This window comes from Pongo abelii, chromosome 6 (assembly GCF_028885655.2).
Source record: "Pongo abelii isolate AG06213 chromosome 6, NHGRI_mPonAbe1-v2.0_pri, whole genome shotgun sequence".
In the NCBI taxonomy this organism is placed as follows: Eukaryota; Metazoa; Chordata; class Mammalia; order Primates; family Hominidae; genus Pongo; species Pongo abelii.
Window position 1 is genome coordinate 1,493,791 of NC_071991.2, and position 23,205 is coordinate 1,516,995.

A 23,205-nucleotide genomic window follows, 5' to 3' on the forward strand; every position below is an offset into this window, starting at 1 on the left:
CAGCTGGGGCCAGAGAGTGCGGCCAGGAACGGAGAGTGTGGCCGGGGCCGGAGAGGAGAGTGCAGCAGGGGCTGGAGAGTGCGTCCGGGACCGGGGCTCACTTTGCCGGGTGCAGCAGTGATCGGGGGCCCCCCAAGGTGGAAGCTCCAACTCATTCTCAAGAGGCCCTGCCCTGAGCCATCTGGGAGGGGACCTCTGTGGGCACTTTCCGGGGACAGTGCTGAGCAGCCACTGTCTGTCCCCCACTGGGCAGCAAGAAGGAGCCTCAGGTTTGGGTCTTCCCAGGGCCCCAGTGGCCCAAACGGACGGGGCCAGGAAGGTACCTTTGCTGATCAGCTCTGGCTCCACGCTGCAGTGCTCCCCAGACCTTAGGGTGGCGATGATGGCACGGACAGTGGAGCTGACCACCTCCAGGTCCTGATGGAAGGCCAGGGCCTCGGCCAGGCGCAGGAGCCCCCCTCGCACTGTGGGAGGTCTGTGTGAGTGCCCTGTGGCTCCAGCCCTCATCCCATCGGTGTACCCCATCCAGGGAGGCCCCACAGTAGAAGGGCTCCCCTGGGTCCACACGGGTACCCACCCCCCAAGCCACTGCCTGGGCCTCGGGGTGCCAGGCAGCTTGGCCACTCTGAGTGAGCCCCCGTCCAGTGCCCCCCAGCCATCTGCCAGTCCGGCGCGGTCCTCACCATCGCTGAGCTTGCGCCCAGCTGAGGCCTGGCTGGCAAGCATCCTGAGCTGTGCCCGCAGGGGCCCGCCCTCCACGCCGGGGCTGTCCAGCCACTGCAGCATCTGCAGGAGCACCTTCAGGAAGAGCGAGGAGAAGCCGGTGTCCTGCGGCACACAGCGCTGCGGGGACAAAGTGGCACGTGGCTACCCTGGCAGACGACACACGGGGACCCAGAACCCGAAGTCCAGGGCAGGGGCCATGAGGCTGCTGAGACCTGCCGCGACCGGCACTTGGGGCCTGGCCCAACCTCATCCCGCCTCCTGCCTGAAACGGTGCCTCCCCTGCACGGGCCCAGATGACCTCACAGAGACCCTTTCAAAACCCCCCTGCTGGTGAGGGCTCCCACGCGGTTCAAAGGAAAAAATAAATACAGACACACAAGTAAAACACAGTCCCAGGCACCAGCAGATGGGGAAAGCAAGGCAGGAGCGCTGAGCCTGGGTGGTGCGAACAGGCGGACGCCGCACCGCCCCCACCTTCCATCCCGGGGGAATGTTCACTGCAAAAACGGGGCCCCACCGCCGCCACTCCCTGGGGCACTGTCCTTTCTCACTTAGAAACTGAGACCCGAGACCCACAGAGGAGCAGTCACAGGATACCTGGGCCGTCCTGCAGGAAGCAGAGCCCTCACTGCCCTCCTCCCTCCTCCCACCCGAGAGGCCCACACCCGGGCACCTGGTACTGGCAGAGCTGGCGCAGCAGTGGGCAGGCCAGGAAGTGGCTGCGGTGCATGGACATCACCAGGGCGCCGCCGTGTGGGGAGCTGAGCAGGGTGGCGAGGGCCTGCAGGACACGCACCGTGATGCCCGGCACCTCGGGGTTGCCCTGGACGATGCGGGCCAGCTCCTGGCCCAGGGCCTGCTGCAGGGCAAGGGCCACGGGGCGGGGACTGGAGCTCTGCCACCGAGGGTCCGGGCTGAGCGGGAAGATCTGGAACAGGGAAGGCCAGTGTCAGGAGGAAGCGGAGGAGGAGGAGCACAGCGGAGAGGCTAAGCACCCGGTGCAGCTCCGTGCCACAACCGCGTCCCATCATGTCCCTGTTCATTTGTAGCCCCCACCTTGTGGCCTGAGTGGCCCAGGGCCCTTGAGACCTGTGATGGGGAGGGGTGAGGGACCCCAACACCCAGGAGCTGCCCCAGAGGACAAAGGTGTCCAGAGCCTGCCCAGGGACCACTAGGTTCTCCATTAGGAGGCGGTGAGGCCTGCAGGATCCCCGGCTCCAACAGCCAGACCTCAGGCCAGACCTGCAACCTCAGCTTCTGCACGCATCAAACCGGGTGCCCTGCGCAGAGGGGTGTGCAAGGATGGCAGGGAGGGTGCAGGGTGACCCCCTTCCCCAATGTTGGCCTGAGCCTCCGTCTGAGAGCATGGGGGTGTTACGTGAAAGCAGCTTGCCAGGGTCAGGCGGTCACGCGTGTAAAGGCCGCTGTGCGTGTGCAGCGTGCCAGGGTCAGGCGGTCACGCGTGTAAAGGCCGCTGTGCGTGTGCAGCGTGCCAGGGTCAGGCGGTCACGCGTGTAAAGGCCGCTGTGCGTGTGCAGCTTGCCAGGGTCAGGCGGTCACGCGTGTAAAGGCCGCTGTGCGTGTGCAGCATGCCAGGGTCAGGCGGTCACGTGTGTAAAGGCCGCTGTGCGTGTGAGGCGGCAGGGGAGGCTGCACAGAGGAAGAGGGGCTGCAGGTGGAGACCCACATGCAGCAGCATCGCTACCTGGAGGAACATGCCAGCCAGGTCGTCCTCAGGGCCCAGCACCCGGAGCTGGGTCCCCGCCCGAATCCGGCCCTGGCCTATGGGCTGCTCTGGGCTGCTCTTTGGTTTGGGTGCCTCTGTGCTGTCTGCAGAGACAGGAGAACCGTCAGTGGCTGGACACTTTCTGACCAGCTTCCAGCGGTGGGAACTGTGCAAGCCATGGCAAGTCCAGCCCCGGGGACTGTCACCCAGGAGGGAGCTCAGACCTGGGCTCTGTGCTCCCCAAGGACCCCAAGTCTCGCTCAGGACCACAGGGATCTCAAGACTCTGAACAGGAAGCTGCATGCTGGCCAGAGGCAAACGCTGCCCAAAGACAGGCTGAGAGCTTCTGTGGGGGCCCCTCTCAGGTGGCATCAGCAAGTGTGCACTGCCCTGTGTGGCTGTGCAGGCCCCGTCCCCCTCCCCAGGCTGGGTCTGTGTGCCGGCCCCACCCCTCCCCAGGCTGGGTCTGTGTGCTGGCCCCACCCCTCCCCAGTACCTCGGCGGGGCGGCAGGGAGGCTGTGAGCAGGGAGTGGAAAGTCTGGCCTCCGGAGGCGCCTCGCTCATGCTGGACCTCCACCAGGTGGGCCATGTAATCTGCAAACAGTAGCAGGGTCACACTTGGGCGCGGCCAGGGGCCAGGGAGCAGGTCCTTCCCTCTCCACAGAAACCAGAGTTGGAGATGCCCCCACAGTCACCAGCGCTTCCTAAGGACTTCAGAAGCTGGGTGGGCTCAGTCAGTACTGAGGCCCCAGGAGCTCCCTCCAAGCTCAAAACACGGCCCTAGGGGGTGCCTGGACCCAGGGTTGGGGCAGGCCCAGGCCTTGGCTCCCTCCTGACTGTGCCAGCCTCACCAACACACAGCTCTAAGCCTGCCCTCGAGTGCCACCCACACCCACCCGACCTCGGATCACCCACCCGCTCGCACCCAGGCCCCAAAAGCCTGGCCGGGCTGGGGCTCGGTCAGCGTGTATGAACCCACTCCGCGGGTCCCCGGCATCTTACTCTTGTCCATGATGTTCTGCTCCAGAGTCTGGGGGTCGTGGGCCACTGCCTGGTCCAGGAACTGGAGGAGTTTGCTCATGCTGGACACGGGGATGCCAAACGACTGCACGAACAGCAGCAGCTGCTGCGGCTCCAGGTCCTGCAGGGCTGAGGGTGCACGCGCTCCGTAACGCCACCCAAAACCCGGGCAATGCGCACTCGGGACCCCACCCGAGACCTGGGGCTGCCTGTGCGCAGTGACCCCACCCACCTGAGACCCTGGGCCACGTGGGCTCAGTGACCCCACCCGAGACCTGGGGCCGCACAAGGGGGCAGCAGCTCGGGACCGCCTTGAGCCCTGGATGGCAGCTGTGTGGACCCCGTCCCCAGGGGTGGGTGGGCGCTCCAGAGGGCCTATGGTGGCACGGCGCAGTACACTTCCCAAGCTGCGCGCAGGCTGCTGTGACTATCTCCTCTCAGTGCTCAGGGCAGCGCTCTTGCCCCGAAGCCATTGGCGGCTCCCGGGGGCACACAACAGCCTAGACCCCTTGGCAGTCATGGGTTTCCAGAGCCAGCCCCACTCACTCACCAAGGTGCCCCCCATGTCTCCTCACTGTCAGCAGGCACCAGCCCTACTGACCTACGTGGGCCCAGGCCCCTTGCTCAGCCCTTGCTGGGGTCCCCAGCTGCAGCTCCCAACCCCCAAATCCTTCAGGGACCCCAGAGGCCCCACTACTTCCCCTCCTCCTCTCCAACCGCAGACCACTTTCTCTTTTTTCCATCCAGGACCTGTTTCTCACTCTAGACCCCTGAGCCTGAGAGTAAGACCCTCTCGGACGGGGCCAGCACAGGCTGCCCTAGGTCTCCTCCCAGGGTCCAGCACAGCCTGCTGTGGCCAGGATATATGATCTGCAGGATCCCCTGAGGCTACCTGGCCAGTCTTCTCCTCTGCCACAGCCGGAGGCTGCCCAGCCCCACGAGGAGCAGGCAAGGGGCCCGGGACCCCCGAGTCGGCAGCTCCCACCCGAGCCCAGCCTGGGCCGTACCGGCGTCCACCAGGCGGAGCACCTCAGAACGGATCATGCGCAGCTTCAGCCAGTCAGGAAGCAGCAGCGCCTCCTCCGACGTGTCCACCAGGAAGGCGGTGGGCAGTGGCTTCTCCTCCGGAAACCAGATGTCCAGCAGGGCCTGGAACTCGCTGTCGTCGGCTTCAGGAAGGACAACGGGTGAGCGGCCTTCAGACCTGCCAGGAGCCCAGCCCCAAGCACAGCTGGTGCCAAGGCTAAAGGCACCTCCTCTCCCGAGGGGGAAACCGAGACTTGGGAGGAGCACGGGGCTCCCGTGCTAGGTGAGCACTTGCTGTGTGTGGATGCTGTGCGTAGGTGCACGCAGGGAGGAGCACGGGGCTCCCGTGCTCGGTGAGCACTTGCTGTGTGTGGATGCTGTGCGTAGGTGCACGCAGGGAGGAGCACGGGGCTCCCGTGCTCGGTGAGCACTTGCTGTGTGTGGATGCTGTGCGTAGGTGCACGCAGGGAGGAGCACGGGGCTCCCGTGCTCGGTGAGCACTTGCTGTGTGTGGATGCTGTGCGTAGGTGCACGCAGGGAGGAGCACGGGGCTCCCGTGCTCGGTGAGCACTTGCTGTGTGTGGATGCTGTGCGTAGGTGCACGCAGGGAGGAGCACGGGGCTCCCGTGCTCGGTGAGCACTTGCTGTGTGTGGATGCTGTGCGTAGGTGCACGCAGGGAGGAGCACGGGGCTCCCGTGCTCGGTGAGCACTTGCTGTGTGTGGATGTGTGCGTAGGTGCACGCAGGGAGGAGCACGGGGCTCCCGTGCTCGGTGAGCACTTGCTGTGTGTGGATGTGTGCGTAGGTGCACGCAGGGAGGAGCACGGGGCTCCCGTGCTCGGTGAGCACTTGCTGTGTGTGGATGTGTGCGTAGGTGCACGCAGGGAGGAGCACGGGGCTCCCGTGCTCGGTGAGCACTTGCTGTGTGTGGATGTGTGCGTAGGTGCACGCAGGGAGGAGCACGGGGCTCCCGTGCTCGGTGAGCACTTGCTGTGTGTGGATGTGTGCGTAGGTGCACGCAGGGAGGAGCACGGGGCTCCCGTGCTCGGTGAGCACTTGCTGTGTGTGGATGTGTGCGTAGGTGCACGCAGGGAGGAGCACGGGGCTCCCGTGCTCGGTGAGCACTTGCTGTGTGTGGATGTGTGCGTAGGTGCACGCGGGGAGGAGCACGGGGCTCCCGTGCTCGGTGAGCACTTGCTGTGTGTGGATGTGTGCGTAGGTGCACGCGGGGAGGAGCACGGGGCTCCCGTGCTCGGTGAGCACTTGCTGTGTGTGCATGTGTGCGTAGGTGCACGCGGGGAGGAGCACGGGGCTCCCGTGCTCGGTGAGCACTTGCTGTGTGTGGATGTGTGCGTAGGTGCACGCGGGGAGGAGCACGGGGCTCCCGTGCTCGGTGAGCACTTGCTGTGTGTGCATGTGTGCGTAGGTGCACGCGGGGAGGAGCACGGGGCTCCCGTGCTCGGTGAGCACTTGCTGTGTGTGGATGTGTGCGTAGGTGCACGCGGGGAGGAGCACGGGGCTCCCGTGCTCGGTGAGCACTTGCTGTGTGTGGATGTGTGCGTAGGTGCACGCGGGGAGGAGCACGGGGCTCCCGTGCTCGGTGAGCACTTGCTGTGTGTGGATGTGTGCGTAGGTGCACGCGGGGAGGAGCACGGGGCTCCCGTGCTCGGTGAGCACTTGCTGTGTGTGGATGTGTGCGTAGGTGCACGCGGGGAGGAGCACGGGGCTCCCGTGCTCGGTGAGCACTTGCTGTGTGTGGATGTGTGCGTAGGTGCACGCGGGGAGGAGCACGGGGCTCCCGTGCTCGGTGAGCACTTGCTGTGTGTGGATGTGTGCGTAGGTGCACGCGGGGAGGAGCACGGGGCTCCCGTGCTCGGTGAGCACTTGCTGTGTGTGGATGTGTGCGTAGGTGCACGCGGGGAGGAGCACGGGGCTCCCGTGCTCGGTGAGCACTTGCTGTGTGTGGATGTGTGCGTAGGTGCACGCGGGGAGGAGCACGGGGCTCCCGTGCTCGGTGAGCACTTGCTGTGTGTGGATGTGTGCGTAGGTGCACGCGGGGAGGAGCACGGGGCTCCCGTGCTCGGTGAGCACTTGCTGTGTGTGGATGTGTGCGTAGGTGCACGCGGGGAGGAGCACGGGGCTCCCGTGCTCGGTGAGCACTTGCTGTGTGTGGATGTGTGCGTAGGTGCACGCGGGGAGGAGCACGGGGCTCCCGTGCTCGGTGAGCACTTGCTGTGTGTGGATGTGTGCGTAGGTGCACGCGGGGAGGAGCACGGGGCTCCCGTGCTCGGTGAGCACTTGCTGTGTGTGGATGTGTGCGTAGGTGTACGCGGGGAGGAGCACGGGGCTCCCGTGCACGCATCTGATCCTCACAGACGCTGCAGGAAGGCAAGCAGCATCACTGCCATTTTGTCTTGGCCAAGGGGACATGTGCGTGTCCCTGTCCGGCCCCTGCCCTCGGGGCTTTGCTTGGCTGAACCAGGTCCCATCCAGTTCTCTGGCTCCACAAAGCCAATGGGAAACCCCACAGGCCCAGGCCCACATAGGGCCAGCTTCCCCAGCTGCCCTTCCCAAGGGCGACGCCTGTGACTGTATCTGCCTCCCAACAGGGGTCACCACCCTGGCACCGCCCACCCACGTCCACCCGAACCCCAGCAAGAGGGTTCCACCCCTTCCCCCACTGACAGACACAATGGGGTGAACGTGGGAGCAGTTCCTGCTGTCAGCCAGGAGTAAAGGGGAAGGCGGCGGCCGCAGACGGCATGGCTGGGTAGGCGCCGGGTTCCAAACACTGTGCTGGCCAGGGCGTCCTCAGGGTCACACGCTTGGGCCCCAGGGAGAGGACCCGCTTGCCTGGCAGCCTCATGTCGCACCGCCACACGGTGAAATCCCGAGTTTGCTGCCTCCCAGGCACCACAGGCCTACACGGTTAGGCTGGGGCAGTGAGGACTCTGACCCCAGGCTGTACCAGGCCCTCCAGCTCAGAGCTCTACAGGCTGGGAGGACCCACCACGTGGGGATCTCCCACGCGTCCACCAAGTGCTCAGAGACACGCGGGACGGACTGCAGCCTCCTCTTTAGGAGAGAAGCCGGGACACAGGGTGGAAGGGCTGGGGGGCTTCCCACCCAGAAGCAAGGCAAGGACGCGGAAGCCGCTGGGTGTGGTCAGGGCCGTGGCCCGCCTGGCACGAAGCTGCCCCTCCCGGGGCCTGTGGCGGCTCACCTCGCGGCGGGCCCAGTGTCAGCAGGATCACCATGGCATGGACCACGAGGATGTGCATGGTGGCTGTTTCTCCGCTGCTCCAGCGTAGGAAGACCTGGTCCTGAGACTCCGACTGTGGGAAAGGAGGTGGAGTCAGGGCCGTGAGGTTCGGGGACCCAGAGCCAGTGCCGAGGGCACCAAGCGGGCACCGAGCACGCCACGCAGCCTCACCCAGCTGTAGACCTCCTCGCCCTCCTTGCTCTGCCGCATGCGCCTCACGTAGCGCGAGAAGATGGACAGCAGAGCGCTCAGCACGGCGTCCGACGCGGCACTCGGGGAGAGCTTCGAGAAGAGGTGGGACATGATGGTGGAGCGCTCCACGACCAGCCGGGCCACATCCTGGTGTGTGGACAGGGAGGCGTCAGAGGCTCCGAGACAGCTCTGCTCTCCGGCCAGCTGGGGCGGCCTCGTCGCGGGCACGCCCTCACTGGGATCTTAAGCAGGGCCTGCGGCACCGCAGACCCTCACTCAGCCGCAGGCTGCCAGGGGAGATGACCAGAGCTGGGTTGGACACTCCAGGGGGGAGGGAGGACACGACTCTCACAGCCAGGGACCATGACCAGGCCCTGAAAGCGGACGCTGCTGCCCTCTGCCCGGCAGCCTCCATCTGTCCACCTATCGCTCGTTCCCTAAGGACTCGGACCATGAACTTTCACCAGGTCACAGCGCGGGTTGTGGACAAGAGGACGGTGGCGCAAAGTCAGAAGAAGCCCAGCAGAGAAGGACAGCACAGGAGAGAAGATGGGAGTCAGCGCCACACATGTGAGCTAGAGATGCTGAGGACAGCGGGCAGGTGCCCGGTGACCTGGGCCCACAGCCCAAACCCTCCTGGCGTCGGGGAGAGGGCTGATGGCTCAGATTCCACCCTGCTGTGAACAAGGCACCCTCACCCCTGCGGCTTCGCCTCTTCAGGGTCTGGGGAGTGAGGCTCCAGGGAGTGAGTGGTGACTAAGGAAGGGACACAGGTGGCCACAGAGTCATAGAGGTCCCAGCACAGAGGCCGTGACGGCCCTCCCACCCTCAATGCCTTCCTGCGGCCCAAGCCGCCGCCAGCCCAGGGCACTGCACCACTCGCCCCTTACCCTCCCCAGGGCGGGGTCTCTGTGCTGACCCCGTCCCCTCCCCAGGGCCACACTGCTGGCTGGCCCCGTCCCCTCCCCAGGGCCACACTGCTGGCTGGCCCCGTCCCCTCCCCAGGGCCACACTGCTGGCTGGCCCCGTCCCCTCCCCAGGGCCACACTGCTGGCTGGCCCCGTCCCCTCCCCAGGGCCACACTGCTGGCTGGCCCCGTCCCCTCCCCAGGGACACACTGCTGGCTGGCCCCGTCCCCTCCCCAGGGACACACTGCTGGCTGGCCCCGCTGCCTCACCAGGGCCAGGTCGCTGTGCTGGGCCTGCTCCTCCACAGGCGTGTGCTGGGACAGGTAAATTAGGTAGGCGCTGATGGTCTGGGGGTCAGTCTCCATGTGGATTGCCTGGAGGGGAGGGTGGTCTGAGTGGCACCAGGGCAGGGCTGTGGCCTTCTCATCCCTCCCCGCCACGGCCCCGGTCAGCGCCCTCACCTGCTGCAGGGCCAGGGCTGTGGTGCTCCTGACGCTGTCGAACAGAGGCAGGCGGGGCAGGTCCCGCAGCAGCCACTGATAGCCCTGCAGCACATCTGTGTCCCCCGCATCCTCCTCCATGGGGGGCTCCTTCTCCTCCCCGTCCCGCAGGCTGCCCTCCGAAAGCACCAGCGACAAACCCTGTGGCAGACACGCATGAGCTGGGCCGGCTTTCGGCAGCGCGGGCAGGGTCTCACCCCGGCCCTGGGAGCACACGCATGGTGCCCTCAGAGCCCCGAGGAGAATGTGGCACTTGCTTCCCAGGCGAGAGGCCGCAGGTAAAAGGGAAAAACAACACTGAGCTCTTTCTGTTAAATGCTTCTGTTCAAGTTTCTGAAGCCACTCTGGACCTTCCCGTCACCAGCAAGAAAGGAACACCAGGCAGGCGGCAGGGTCCACCTTCACGTTTCACTAGCACGTCCCTCCTACGCAGGGAAGGAACTTAAAATACAGTCGGGGTGAACTGAACACTCATTTGATTTTTACTTTTCCTTTTTAAGACAGGGTCTCATTCTGTTGCCCAGGCTGGAGTGCAGTGGTGTGATCACAGCTCACTGCAGCCTCAAGTGATTCTCCCATCTCAGCCTCCCAAGTGGCTGGGACCACAGGTGCATGCTGCCACACCCAGCTCATTTTTCTCATCTTTTATTTTTTGTAGAGATGGGTATCATTATGTTGCCCAGGCTGGTCTCAAACTCCTGGGCTCAAGCGATCCTCCTGCCTCAGTTTCCCGAGTAGCTGGGAACACAGGCACACACTACCACACCCAGCTAATCTTCTCAGTTTTTGTAGAGATGGGATCTCCCTGTGTTGCCCAGGCTGGTCTCAAACTCCTGGACTCAAGTGATGCTCCCACCTCGGCCTCCCAAAGTGCTGGGATGACAAGAGCAAGCCACCGCGCCAGGCCTACTCATTTCACTTATTTTTCATTTATTTATTTTTTTTTCTAAGATGGAGTTTCACTCTTGTTGCCCAGGCTGGAGTACAATGGCACGATCTTGGCTCACCTCAACCTCCGCCTCCCGGGTACAAGCGAGTCTCCTGCCTCAGCCTCCAGAGTACCTGGGATTACAGGCGCCCGCCACCACGCCCAGCTAATTTTTTCTATTTTTAATAGAGGCGGGGTTTCACCATGTTGGCCAGGCTGGTCTCCAACTCCTGACCTCAGGTGATCCCCTTGGCCTCCCAAAGTGCTGGGATTCCAGGCATGAGCCACCGCGCCCGGCCCCCAGCCTACTCATTTGAAGCATGAAGAGGGTGCGCAAAAAGGCCCACCCCCACCTCACCTTCATGGCCAGCACGCGGGAGGCCACCTGGGAGGAGCCGAGGCGCCGCAGGAAGTAGTCCAGCACCTCACATGTGGTCTGCTCATCAGCCTTCGGGCCCAGGAGCAGGTCCTGCAGGCGGCCCAGCAGCTGCCGCTGCTTCTGCTGCCTCTGCAAGGAGGAGGAGGCTCTCAGGGGTGCAGGTGACGGGCCAGGCGGGTGGGACGTGGGGTGCGCGGCTGGTGGGCTCAAGCACAGGCGGCCCTGACGGGGTGCGGGGTGAGAGGCGGGGGGGGATGCGGGGTGGGCGGCCCTGACCTGCCGCTTCTTGGCCTTCTGCTCCTTGCTCTCGCCCTCATCGTCCTCCTCCCCGGAGGCAGCATCATCCACAGCATCGTGCAGCAGGAACTCGCACAGACACTGCACGGGCAGCACGTCCAGGGAGCCCTCGCTGGACTGTACCAGGTCTGCCAGCCAGGGCATGGACTGCGAGGAGGCCTGGGCAGGCGACAGTGGCCCCCGTTCAGCACCTTCCAGGCCCAACACCTGCCACCAGCCCCCCAGGTGACCACGGAGCCAGAAAGGGCGACACACAGCAGCCAGCTCATGGGCCCCCCATCCAGGTGTGTCCTTCTGGCCACCAAGGCCTCCAGAAGGTTCCGGGCCTCCCGAGACCACCATCTCTACCTCCTGGAGCCTCGGCACTCACCTGCCGCTGGATGATGTGGAGGAGGAAGTCGGGGTTTCGGCTGCGGCACAAGAGGTGCCCGAGGCGGAGGGACTGGTTGAGGCTTTTCACTTGATCCAGGATGTGAGGGGGAGGCCTCCGAGGGGGTCCTCTGAGGGTCACAGGGGATACGGTGCGTCAGCACGCCCTGAGCAGATCACCCCCAGAACCCCTCCTCCCCCAATCCCTGCTTCGAGGGGCAGCCGACAGCCCGAGACGAGCAACCTGTCCTGACCTGGGATGTCCCCAAGGCCTGGCCCCACGGCAGTAAGCCAGGGACGTGGGGACGGGGCTCCATGGGCCTTTCAGGGTCTGCCGCAGTGCGGTCGGCTCCGCCTGCTCCTTCAGCCTCTGTCCCACCCACACCAACCACCCACAGGTCCCGACGGCAGGCGCGGGGCGGGGCTGTGTGGGCTGCATACTGGGGGTCCAGGCTGGTGAGCTGCGACAGGAGGAGGCTGCTGCTCTCCGTGATGGTCTGCTTGGTGGACGCGGCCGCCAGGTGCCCCTCGAAGGCCAGGATCTCCTGCTTCTCCCGCTGGGCGGTCTGCAGCTCACGGTTCAGCATCTCCGTCCGGGTCTCCTCATCCGTCAGGGTGCACGGCGGGTAGGAGTAGTTGCTAGGGCCAGACGAGGGAGCGTGTCACCCTGCCCCCCATGAAGGGCTCACTCCCAGTGGACCACGCTCAGGGTCAAGGAGGGTAAAACCCCTATGGCTGCTGCTGCCTGCTGCACAGCAGTCAGGAGCACAGGGCGCCCGGGAGCATCCACAGGGCTGTCAGAGCTGAGACCACAGAGAGAAGCCACGGCGCTGCCTCGTCCTCAACAGGTAGCATGCCTGCCCTCACCAGAGCCAAGGCCGGCGGTGTCAGAACCTGGCCTCCTCCCAGGCCACCTCCCCTTCCACGCCACCTATGCTGGGAGCACAGCCTAGTTTGATGGCCATGCAGGCTCCGCCTGCCCCATCCAGGGACAGACCTGCAGGGCAGGGACTCTCTTGCCTACAGAGGCACACGTGGCTTCGGCGTGTTCCAAAACCCAACTCCCCATGGCCGCTCTAATCTGAGCTCTGTCCCCAAGGCCCCAAAGGCAGTCTGCTCCTTCAGAGGCGGGGGGAAGCAGCTGTGCCTCCCACCTCAGGACACACACGCGCCCACTCCCCACAACGCACAGGCAGACACACACCCAGTCCCCACAAAACCACGGGCAGACACATGCCCAGTCCTCACAGTGCAACAGCCCCACACGTACCCGATCCCAATGCCACAGACACACACACACCTGGTCCCCACAATACCAGGGCCACACACACTCCCCGTCCCTAAGATGCCACAGCCTCGGGCGCCCCTTCACCTTGGCCACTGCCCTTGGTGTGGTGCCCTCACTGGTGAGCTAGGATGCTGGCCCCAGAGCTCATCGGCCCTCGCCCTGTGTGGGCACCAATGCTGCCAGGCACAGCTGGTGGTGAGCCCTGGGCGTCTCCTAGGCAGGCTGTGCTGCCTCTCATCCCACCTGCACTGAACTGTCCTTGAGGCTCACCCACTGCTGATCCCACGCAGGTGTTAAAGCCCACCTGGACCACTGGGCCTGGCTCCATCCTGTCTAACCCATCTCTGGCCGGATTCTCTTGCCATGTCCTCCAGCATCGCACCACCCCCAGCCTGCCCGGTCCCCACTCCTGTGGGCAGCATAAGCGCTGCCCAGGAGAGCTGGGGGTGCCTGCAGACCTCCCTGCTGGCCTCCGTGATGCCGCCTCAATCCACACCCCCTCTCCCGGCAAGGGAAAGAGAAGAGAACAAAGTGCACCAGGCTTCGATCCAGAAGCTCAGGTCCATGAGTCAACGGAAGACACAGATGCAGCAGGGCCCAAGAAACAGCAGGGAACTCAGCCCCGGCGGAACAAGACCAGGCCCTGCTCCCCATCCTGGGCCCGCCAAGGGGATCTGCGGACTCACTTCAGGCCCTCCTCCCCATCCCGGGCCCGCCGAGGGGACATGCGCACTCACTTCAGGCCCTGCTCCCCGCCCCTGGCCCACCAAGGGGACGTGCGCACTCACTTCAGGCCCTAGGCCCTGCTCCCCGCCCCAGGCCCACCGAGGGGACGGGGACGTGCACACTCACTTCAGGCCCTGCTCCCCGCCCCGGGCCCGCCCGCCGAGGGGACGTGCGGACTCACTTGGTCATCACCATCTCCATGAGCATCTTCAGGGTCGGGTACTCCTCCCACGCAGCCAGGCCTAGGGAACCGGAGGGTGTGGGGCTGGCCAGGCTCCCCTGGGCACCAGGCGTGTGACCCCTGCCTCTCCCAGCTCCTCCTCTCATCCCCAGCTGGGCTCATCCCAAGTCCCAACAGACAAACTGCCCCAAAGGAATAAGGACCAGCAGGGCCACGTGTGCGCGTGGGGCGGTCAGCAGAGGCTCACCGATGTTCTCCGGGTTGAATGCGGCGACGACCAGCAGGAGGGGCCAGGCCTTCCAGTAGAGGGTAGAGATGGCGAGGTTCGGAGGCTGGTACCTGGAAAGCAGGGGCACCCCAACTCAGGCCCAGCGCACCAAGCTCAGCGCCAAGGATCGGCCGGGCCAGGTGGCAAAGCTGAGGCAGGGACGGTGCTGGCTCCCAGCTCCTCCCGGGACTGCCCTCCAATGACACCTGTCCAAGCATGTGCCTGAGCCTGGCTCTGGGCTCCCTGTCCAGGCCCGACTCCAGCTCTGTCCTTAACCTTTCTAAGTCTCTGTTTCTCTTCTACAAAACGGGAGCGGTGGTGGATACATGATAAATGTTCATTAAGTGTCAATGATTTTTATCCTCTACATGAGATAACAGACACCACCCCAGGAACCACTGAGATGGAATTATTGTAACGACACAATTAAATCAAAGCACGGGCCCCTCAGGTGAGGAAACGGATCCTAGCTGTGAGACAGATGTGAATGAAGACACTGCCTGGAGCCACATGCGGAGGCTGCCAAGTGGGAAAGACCACATCAGAAAGCAGAGTGGGCAGCAGCTGCCGAAGCAGAGAGAGGCAGGAGAAGCTCGACTGCAGTATCAGAGAGCAGGCGAGGCTCGGGTGCAGTGCGGGATTCCGAAGTGCGTCCAACCAAAACTCCAAGACGCTACTGAAAGGGTGTCAGCTCTGCATAAAGGGACACCCCTGAAAGGGTGTCGGCTCCGGATAAACGGGAACCCCTGAAAGGGTGTCGGCTCCGGATAAACAGGAACCCCTGAAAGGGTGTCGGCTCCGGATAAACGGGAACCCCTGAAAGGGTGTCGGCTCCGGATAAACGGGAACCCCTGAAAGGGTGTCGGCTCCGGATAAATGGGAACCCCTGAAAGGGTGTCGGCTCCGGATAAATGGACACCCCTGAAAGGGTGTCGGCTCTGGATAAAGGGAAACCCTCCCACGTGCACGGATCACAGGGCGTGGCCTCACTGACATGGTGGTACTCCCCAGACTGACCCACGGATTCCACACTGTCTCCCTCGAAATCCCAGTCATCTGTTTTGCAGAAATTGACAAGCTCACCCTGAAATTCACATGGAAATGAAAGGACCTAGAACAGCCAAAACAATCCTGGGAAAGAACAAAGTTGGAAAACGCACTTCCCAATTGTAAAACTCAGCCCTTATAGAGGATGGACACATAGACGGACAGAACGGACGTGCAAACGGACAGAATGGAGCTGAGTTGAGAGGTCAACCCTCTTACCTACATGCAACAAGAGTCCAGAGGTCAACCCTCACAGTTAGGCGCAACAGACCACCAACAGGGCACCAAGACAGCCCAAGGCGCAGGAACAGCCCTCTCAACAGCAGTACTGCGACAACCAGAACCAACCAACAGAATGAAGCGGGGCCCCACCAAACACCACACACCAAGTGGATGACAGACTCCCGAGACTGAGCACCAAACTATAACATTCCTTGGAGAAAACGGGAGGAGGGCTTCGGGAGCGTGGGGCAGCCCCAGCGTCCTAGGTACAACGTCAAAGCACACACAGCAGCAGCAGCAGCAGCACGAAGACGATCGGGCCTCCCCAAAGGCGAGCTCTGTGCTGCCCACGTGGGTCCACAGGACGGAAGTGAGGTCCAGGAACAACCCACATGGGTGCGACTTTCGACACGAAGCCAAGAGAACCTCATCAGGGAAAGACAGGCTTTCAACAGCGGTGCTGGGACAGCTGGATGGCCACACACAGAGGAATGAAGCCGGACCCCTGCCTCACACCATGAAAACTATGTCACAGTGGCTCAAAGACCTGAATGTAAGAGGTGGGACTATAAAACCCTCGACAGAAAACACAGAATTAAATCTCCATGACCCTAGACTAGGCGACAGTTTCTTAGACATGACACAAAAGCACAGAAACTAAAGAAAAATAGGTAAAATTGGATTTGCTCAAAATTGAAAACTTCTGGCCAGGCGCAGTGTGGCTCATCACACCTGTAACCCCAACACTTTAGGAGGTCAAGGCAGGAGGACTGCTTGAGCCCAGAGGTTTGAAAACAGCCTGGGCAATAAAGTGAGGCCCCATCTCTGCAAACACTAAAATTAGCTGGGCATGGTGGCACGTGCCTATAGTCCCAGCTACACAGGAGGCCAAGACGGGAGGACCGCTTGAGCCAGGGAGGTTGAGGCTGCAGGGAACCGTTGATTGTGCCACTGCACTCCAGCCTAGGTGACAGACAGAGCAAGACTCTGTTCCCCACAAAAAACGGAAAATGCAAACCAAAACCAACGTGAGATACCGTCTCACCCCAGCAGGATGTCTCTGCTGAGAAACATGGGCCACGAGTGCGGGTGAGGATGGAGACCGGCAACCCTCACACAGCGCTGGTGGGGACGCGAGCGGGAACTCAAGGTGGGGCAGCCGCTGGGGAGGGTCTGACAGAGCCTCAGTTAAACACGTGGCCCAGCAACCCCACTCCTAGCCACCTGCTCAAGAGAACTGAAGACACGTCCACACAGACTTGTCCACACACGCTCACAGCAGCACCGTCCGCCAGCAGGGGAGCGGAAGCAACAGACATGGTCTGTCCACACAGTGGGGTGCCCTCAGCCACGAGGAGGACTTTGATACTGCCTCATGCTACAGCACAGGCAACCCCGGAAACAGCATGCCCGGGGAAGGGGGCTGGTCACAAGATCATGCACTGCAGGATGCCATTTACAGAAAACACCCAAAAGGGCCATTTACAGAAAACATGGCCCAAAAGGGCCACTCTACAGAGGTGACAGCAGGTGAGCGGCTGCGTGGGCTGCGCTGGGAGGAACGAGGAGTGACAGCTGGTGGGAATGGGGTTCTCTTGGGGGAACCAAAAAAGGTTCTACAATTAAATTATGATGAAGGTTGTACAACCTGTGAACATTCTGAAAACATGGAATTGCACACTTTAGATGACATGTACATGAATTATCTCTTGATAAAGCCGTGAAATATAGAGCATAAACTCATTGTTGTGTAAAAAATAACACACACACGTTAAACACAGGAGAAAAAAGTATGACTGAGCTGGAGACACAGGGGAAGACAATGGGGAAACGGCCCACTCGAACCCAGGTAACGGCTGGACTCGGGCCGAGCCAGTCAAGGCCCGTAGTGGCCTCACTGGTCTCTGGCAACAGGCCAGGAGCGGACCCGTGGGGAGTGGGGAGCGGGGCGCGGGCTTATCCCAGCGGGAGTGGGGAGCGGGGCGCGGGCTTATCCCAGCGGGAGTGGGGAGCAGGGCGCAGGCTTACCCTGGAGGGAGTGGGGAGCTGGAAGCGGGCTTACCCCAGCGAGAGTGGGGAGCTGGGAGTGGGCTTACCCCGGCGGAAGTGGGGAGCGGGGAGCGGGCTTACCTCGGCGGGAGTGGGGAGCGGGGCGGGCTTATCCCAGCGGGAGTGGGGAGCGGGGCGCGGGCTTATCCCAGCGGGAGTGGGGAGCAGGGCGCAGGCTTACCCTGGAGGGAGTGGGGAGCTGGAAGCGGGCTTACCCCAGCGAGAGTGGGGAGCTGGGAGTGGGCTTACCCCGGCGGAAGTGGGGAGCGGGGAGCGGGCTTACCTCGGCGGGAGTGGGGAGCGGGGCGCGGGCTTATCCCAGCGGGAGTGGGGAGCGGGGCGCGGGCTTATCCCAGCGGGAGTGGGGAGTGGGGCGCGGGCTTACCCCGGCGGGAGCTGGATGTTTTCAGGGTGATGATAGGTGCACAGGTTCAGAACGGCGTCGATCAGCTGGGTCCTCCCCACCTTCAGCACCTCCACATCTAAGACCAAGAGCCACACATGGGTTCTGGGGCTGCTCACAGACCATCAGGCACAGGCAGCGAAGGAACTGGCCCTGCTCGGGCCGCGTCGGGGTGGGGTGGGGGATGCCGCAGGGGGGGGCGCAGGCCTGAGCAGGAGAGCTGGAAAAAGCTTGGCTTCTCACTGGGAAACAGGGCACTTTGCTCTCAGGGACACCTGGGCTGGGTCTAGAGAGCAGACAGGGCTGCCAAGAGGGTAGGGAGGTGAGGATGGGGGCGTGGCCGGCAGGGTGGGGACCCGCAAGCCCTCACGGCAGAGCCATGGACCAGGCGTGAGCTGGATTTACAATCATTCTACCTGTCGCCTAAAGGAGGTGACAGACAGGAAATCTGGCCGTGGCCAAATCACACCCAGAATGTTCCAATTCCAAAAAATGTGCAAATTCCAAAAAACGGGGCAGTGACTCCATCACTGCCAAATACACGCATGCTTCTGAATTCCCAACGGGCAGATGTGGAGAAGACAGGGGACGAGCCTCCCGGGGACCCAGGACCCAGCTGAAGCACAGCTTTGTGGAGCGCCCCAGAGGTGCGTGCCAGAGCCGGGGTTTCTGCAGGACGAGGGGAGCAGAGCCCAGCACAGGCGCCAACCCCTACAGAAGCCATACCGTCCGCCTGCACGGCAGCCGCCCGCTTCACCAGGTGGTCGGCAAGCTCCATGGCGTCCGCGGGCCCGAGCGGGAGCTCCCGGGACAGCCCGATGACCAGGATGCGCATCAGCGTGTCCTCCAGGATGGGCACCTCCGAGCACAGGCGCAGGAAGAAGCTGCGGGGGAGGCGTGACTTGGTGTGGGCTGCCCACACCTGCCAGACCTGAGGGGCTGAGGACAGGCCAGCCTCTCCCTCAGAGCCCACGGGCTGGCGGCAGAGGGCTGCTGCAGCTTCCCACGATCCTATCCCCTCCAACCTGAGCCTCCCTTTGCAGGACGGGAGCCCTGGCTCTAAGTCTCGCCTGGGCAGGGGGAGAACGGGAGGCTACCCCCACCCCAAGGCCTTTGGGGCTACACAGTCACTGGTTCCTACGACCACCACAGGGAGGTTCTGCCACCCCACAGAGGCCTCGAGATGGTTCCTGCTCTCAAGGAGCTGGGGGCCAGGTGGCAGAGATGACCCCTAACCTCCAAAGCCCGACCGGGAAGGCCACAGTGAAGGTGAGCAGAGCGCCCAGGGCACGAGGTGGGGTAGGGTGAACCGGAGGAGCCCCAGGCGGGGCTGGAGGGGAGTGTGGGCCAAGAACCCACGGGGTCACCCACGGGGTCACCCACGGGGCTTGAAGGGGACAGAGCCGTGAGACCAGCCGGCTGGGGAAGGACAGCGTGCAGATGTCTGGACAGAAGCAGGGGCAGACGGTGCATCTGGGACCGCGTGGAGGGCGGCGTGCCCGTGGACGCCCTAGAAGCAACTGGAAGGCGGGAGTCTGGGGGAGGCTGGGGCTTGGAGTCATGTGGACACAGGCGGCAGCTGAATCCCTACAGTGGCACTGGGACGCCCGCATGGGAGTGGGAGAAGGGTGGCACCCAGGATTGTGGAGGAGGAACAGGATGGTGATGTGACTGTGAGAACAGCGGCCCAACTCCCACTGGCCCTTCCTGCCACAGCCGGCCCGGCACCCCCCAGCCCCGCCCAGCCCGGCGCACAGGAGCCCCAGGCGGCAGCGCACTCACTTGCGGTCACTCTCGGGTGGCCAGTTGTCCCACTTGTAGTAGGTCTCCGGCTGCTCTGTGAACAGCACCTTGTGCAGGCTGGGCAGGCAGGGAAGAGCCTTCAGTCATGACGTGGGTACTCAAGGACCAGTCCCGTTAGTTCCAGGGAAGGGACCCCGCTCCCACGGGCCCAAGCGCTCAGAGGCCGGGCTGCCTGGTGCCCAAGCTCAGCACCTCCTCACAGCACCACCAAAGAACCAAGGGACCACTCACGGGGCTGCCAGGCTGGACAGCGGCCGAACGGGGCTGCCGGGCTGGACAGTGGCCGAGAGCCCTTTACAAAATCGCTGCAGAGAAATGCAGCCCCAGCCTGACTGCCCCGCCCCAACCAAGGCAGAGGCCCCACAGGAGGCTCCAATGCACAGGGTGACCTGCCTGGAGCCTAACGGCTGCTGCTGTCCGCAGAGAGGGGACAGACTCCCGTGTGGGGCCCTGGTTTGCCCCGGCTCAGTGGGGTGTGGGGCAGAGGCTGTGCGGGGCCCTGGTTTGTCCCGGCTCAGTGGGGTGTGGGGCAGAGGCTGTGCGGGGCCCTGGCTTGTCCCGGCTCAGTGGGGTGTGGGGCAGAGGCTGTGCGGGGCCCTGGCTTGTCCCGGCTCAGTGGGGTGTGGGGCAGAGGCTGTGCGGGGCCCTGGCTTGTCCCGGCTCAGTGGGGTGTGGGGCAGAGGCTGTGCGGGGCCCGGGCCGCACCAGTGCACGTAGTCCTTGGGGGCGAGCTTGCTGATGGAGGGGACCACAGTGTGGAGCCACCAGACGGCATCCCGCTGGATGGCGGCAATCTGGTTCTGGAATGAGCGGAGCACTTCCAGGTCTGAAACAGACACGCAGCTTAGTGGCCCATCTGAGCCGTGGGCTATGAGGGGCTAAGGCACCCCTGGGGGTCCAACTCAAGGCTGGCACTTGGGAGGGGGTAACTCGGGGCACCCCCAGCTTCTGGACGATTCCCAGCTGGAATAACACCCCGGGAGGCATGGAGTGACCCTGACGTGTGCGTGGGTGACTGGAATCCTCCTGTTGCAAGTAACTCGCTCTGGTCAATGGCTTAGAGGGCTTCTGCGGCCCAGCCTTCGTGTGAATCCACGATCAAACACCGGGACTGCCCCAAACACCACCTCCCCTCCCCACTCCCGCCCGCGGCCGGGGCCACCATGCCTGCAATGCCCCCACGCTGGGCCAGAACTGGAGCACACAAAGGACGCTCATGGGAACAGGGTCTGAGCCTGCAGCTGGGGTGAGGCCCAGATGGACAGGAACAGGGACGGCAGCTTCCAGGCTCCGTGTCCCCAAATGGCCGTGCTGTGGGACCGTTCCTGCCGGGCGCTCAGGGGACAGTGCAGCCTCGGAGAGCCGCCAGCCATCAGCCTGGACCCGAGACCTCCACCAAGCAGGGCCGGGCCACCCCCACATCCTTACTCCTCTTTTCTCCTTTGTCCCAAGCGATGCCAGCCTCCTTCACCTGCGCTGTGATGCCCAGCATCATGGACACGGCCAGGACGTCGGTGATGTGCACCACGAAGCGCTCCTGCAGGTGCAGCATGGGGTCTGTATCCAGAAGGGACACCCGGGAGCCCCACTCCACACCCACGTGGGTGCGGCACGGGGTCTGTATCCAGAAGGGACACCCAGGAGCCCCACTCCACAAACACGTGGGCACAGCACACACACACTTGCACACGCACACACATACACACACACAAGCAGGGATCCAGAGAGAGAGCCCAGGACCAGTTGGGAGAGGGGCCTGACAGGAGGGGCACCAGGGCCGGTGGCCCACAAGGTCCTAGTCTGGCCACAGGAGGGAGGTTCAGTCAACAGAGATGCACAAAGCCCTGTCCGCAAAACAGGCCAGCCCGGCAGGCTGACTGCGAGTTGGCTGCAGGGACCTGGCATCTCTGTGATCCACCCTCACTGTGCCTTCCAGCGCCGGCTCCCTCCGCACCCCTCGCACAGTCTCCAACCCAGCCAGGCAGCCCGAGGCCCCACCCTGCCTCCCTGCTCCCGTGCTCCCCTTGCTCCCGGCAGCAATCCATCCCATCCAGCTCAGGGGTTGCCAGGTCCCCTGCGCTTGGTCAGACCCTCATAGGTCCTCACACAGGACAGAGCCTATGCTACCCTCTGGGACGCGTCACTGCAAACAGCCTCACTCATCCCCGTACCCACGCTCAGCCAGAGCACCCGAAGGGGTGGAATGTGCATGGGACCCAGGATGAGGGGGATGGTGGCACGTGGGACCCGCAGTGAGGGAAAGGCGCCCCAGCGGCGGGGGCTGGCACCTTGAACTCCATCTCCAGGTATTGCGGCTCCTTGCGCTCCTGCATGAGCCCCAGGCAGAAGGCCTGGAAGTTGATCTCATGCTTGGTCTGCTTGATGATCTCCCGCAGCAGGGCCCGCGAGGCCCGCAGGTAGTCGTCCTTGTTGGTCAGCAGGTCCTGGAACACCATGGCCAGGAACTGGGGCAGAGACAGGCCGCGTGGGAGGCTGCCTGAAGGTGCTGTCCCCGTCACAGGCCCCTTCCCGCAGCACCAACAGGTATGGCACCTGAGGGCACCGCAGTGGGTCTCAGACAGTGCGGGGTGCGGGGTGGCGGGCTCCTTGCTCTACTGGCTGCCAGCCCTTGGCGAGCAGGGACCACATCTGATTCCCCTCTCTGAGAACTGGCATGTGGAGAGTCGGTCCTCGTGAAATGAGGAGGATTAATTAACGGACGCTGGGGGGGTGGGACACCAGGCGGCAGAGCTATAGGAGCGCGTGTGCCATCTCAGCCCACCCGCGCACCACAGGCTGAATGGAAACCAAAGGCCACCACCCAAGATCTGAAAGGATCTGAAAGGATGCACTCCTGTCTCAAAATGCCGGGCCGCGAAGACTGAACGCAGAGCTGAGAGCGGCTGTGCCTCCCTCGTGTTTCACACGCCACAGAGCCCACCGGGAGGCCTAACGTGCTGGTGGCGATGGGAGCATCTCCCCAGCCCGCTTCAAAGGAGACACGGAAATCCAAGGGTCCTACAGTCAGGGCTACAGGGATCCCGGCTTAACTGAGGGACCCAATGCACAGGAGGCGGGTCTGGGCCAGGCACAGGGGCTCGTGCCCATCATCCCAGCACTTTGGGAGGCTGAGGCAGGAGAATCGCTTGAGCCCAGGAGTTTGAGGCCAGCCTGGGCCACATAGTAAGACTCGGTCTCTACAAAAAATTTTAAAAACAATCTTATTATCCAAAGGCAGGAATAAGCTTGAAAAATAAAAATAGAGGGCAGCATGTCTGGGTCTTAGCTCAGAAACCTGGGTGGCTACTCAATGTGGCTCCCTCCTAAATGGACAGAGTCAGTTTCTGAGAAAGACGCTGGGCGCTGCGGCTGCACCCACTCTAGAAATGGCTCAACCTCATGCCCAAGTGAGTTTCACAAGCTCCTTCCCAAGACCCAGGAGCATTCTCCCACAAAGCACTGCCAATCCCATCGGCTTCCCCAGACGCCACGTGCGCCTGCAGCCCAGAGCCCCACGTTCTGGCGTGGAGGACAAGGCCAGGGACCCTGGGCCTACCTTGGGCGCCAGCTCCGAGCTGTGCTGCAGTGCGGTGTAGAGGACCTGCATGTTGTTCGGGTTCCGGGCGCTGGAGAGCTCATTGAAGATCACCAGCTTGATGGTGGTGCCCAGGTTGTCCTTGTGCGCGCTCAGCAGCTCCCTGGGTGTGGGAGCCAGGGGAAGTGAGGGTACAGGCCCTGTCCCCGCTCCATCCACGCCCCCGCTCCGCCCGCACCCCCAGTCTGCCCCCGCTCACCACGCACCCCCGCTCCGCCCGCACCCCTGCTCCGCCCCCGCTCCGCCCACAGCCCCGCTCCGCCCGCACCCCCGCTCCGCCCGCACCCCC

The 23,205-nt window shown here is 63.6% G+C and overlaps 1 protein-coding gene across 4 annotated transcripts in view; it reads right to left on the reverse strand.

The window, feature by feature from the left end:
* Window positions 1–23,205, reverse strand: part of INTS1 (integrator complex subunit 1) — a 36,769-nt gene that overhangs the window by 7,824 nt on the left and 5,740 nt on the right. For all 4 annotated transcript variants that reach the window (XM_024241278.3, XM_054545729.2, XM_054545728.2 and 1 more), the window contains exons 10-33: window positions 22,878–23,019; window positions 21,610–21,786; window positions 20,750–20,858; window positions 20,027–20,147; window positions 19,301–19,378; window positions 18,245–18,402; window positions 17,501–17,597; window positions 13,777–13,868; window positions 13,530–13,590; window positions 11,776–11,973; window positions 11,336–11,465; window positions 10,945–11,124; window positions 10,648–10,797; window positions 9,323–9,502; window positions 9,131–9,235; window positions 7,933–8,100; window positions 7,723–7,834; window positions 4,481–4,642; window positions 3,456–3,602; window positions 2,949–3,047; window positions 2,432–2,556; window positions 1,400–1,654; window positions 684–843; window positions 324–464 (exon numbers count right to left, since the gene is read on the reverse strand). In XM_024241278.3, the coding sequence (XP_024097046.1) occupies window positions 324–464; window positions 684–843; window positions 1,400–1,654; window positions 2,432–2,556; window positions 2,949–3,047; window positions 3,456–3,602; window positions 4,481–4,642; window positions 7,723–7,834; window positions 7,933–8,100; window positions 9,131–9,235; window positions 9,323–9,502; window positions 10,648–10,797; window positions 10,945–11,124; window positions 11,336–11,465; window positions 11,776–11,973; window positions 13,530–13,590; window positions 13,777–13,868; window positions 17,501–17,597; window positions 18,245–18,402; window positions 19,301–19,378; window positions 20,027–20,147; window positions 20,750–20,858; window positions 21,610–21,786; window positions 22,878–23,019 (3,347 nt within the window). The remainder of the gene's footprint in view (window positions 1–323; window positions 465–683; window positions 844–1,399; window positions 1,655–2,431; window positions 2,557–2,948; window positions 3,048–3,455; window positions 3,603–4,480; window positions 4,643–7,722; window positions 7,835–7,932; window positions 8,101–9,130; window positions 9,236–9,322; window positions 9,503–10,647; window positions 10,798–10,944; window positions 11,125–11,335; window positions 11,466–11,775; window positions 11,974–13,529; window positions 13,591–13,776; window positions 13,869–17,500; window positions 17,598–18,244; window positions 18,403–19,300; window positions 19,379–20,026; window positions 20,148–20,749; window positions 20,859–21,609; window positions 21,787–22,877; window positions 23,020–23,205) is intronic.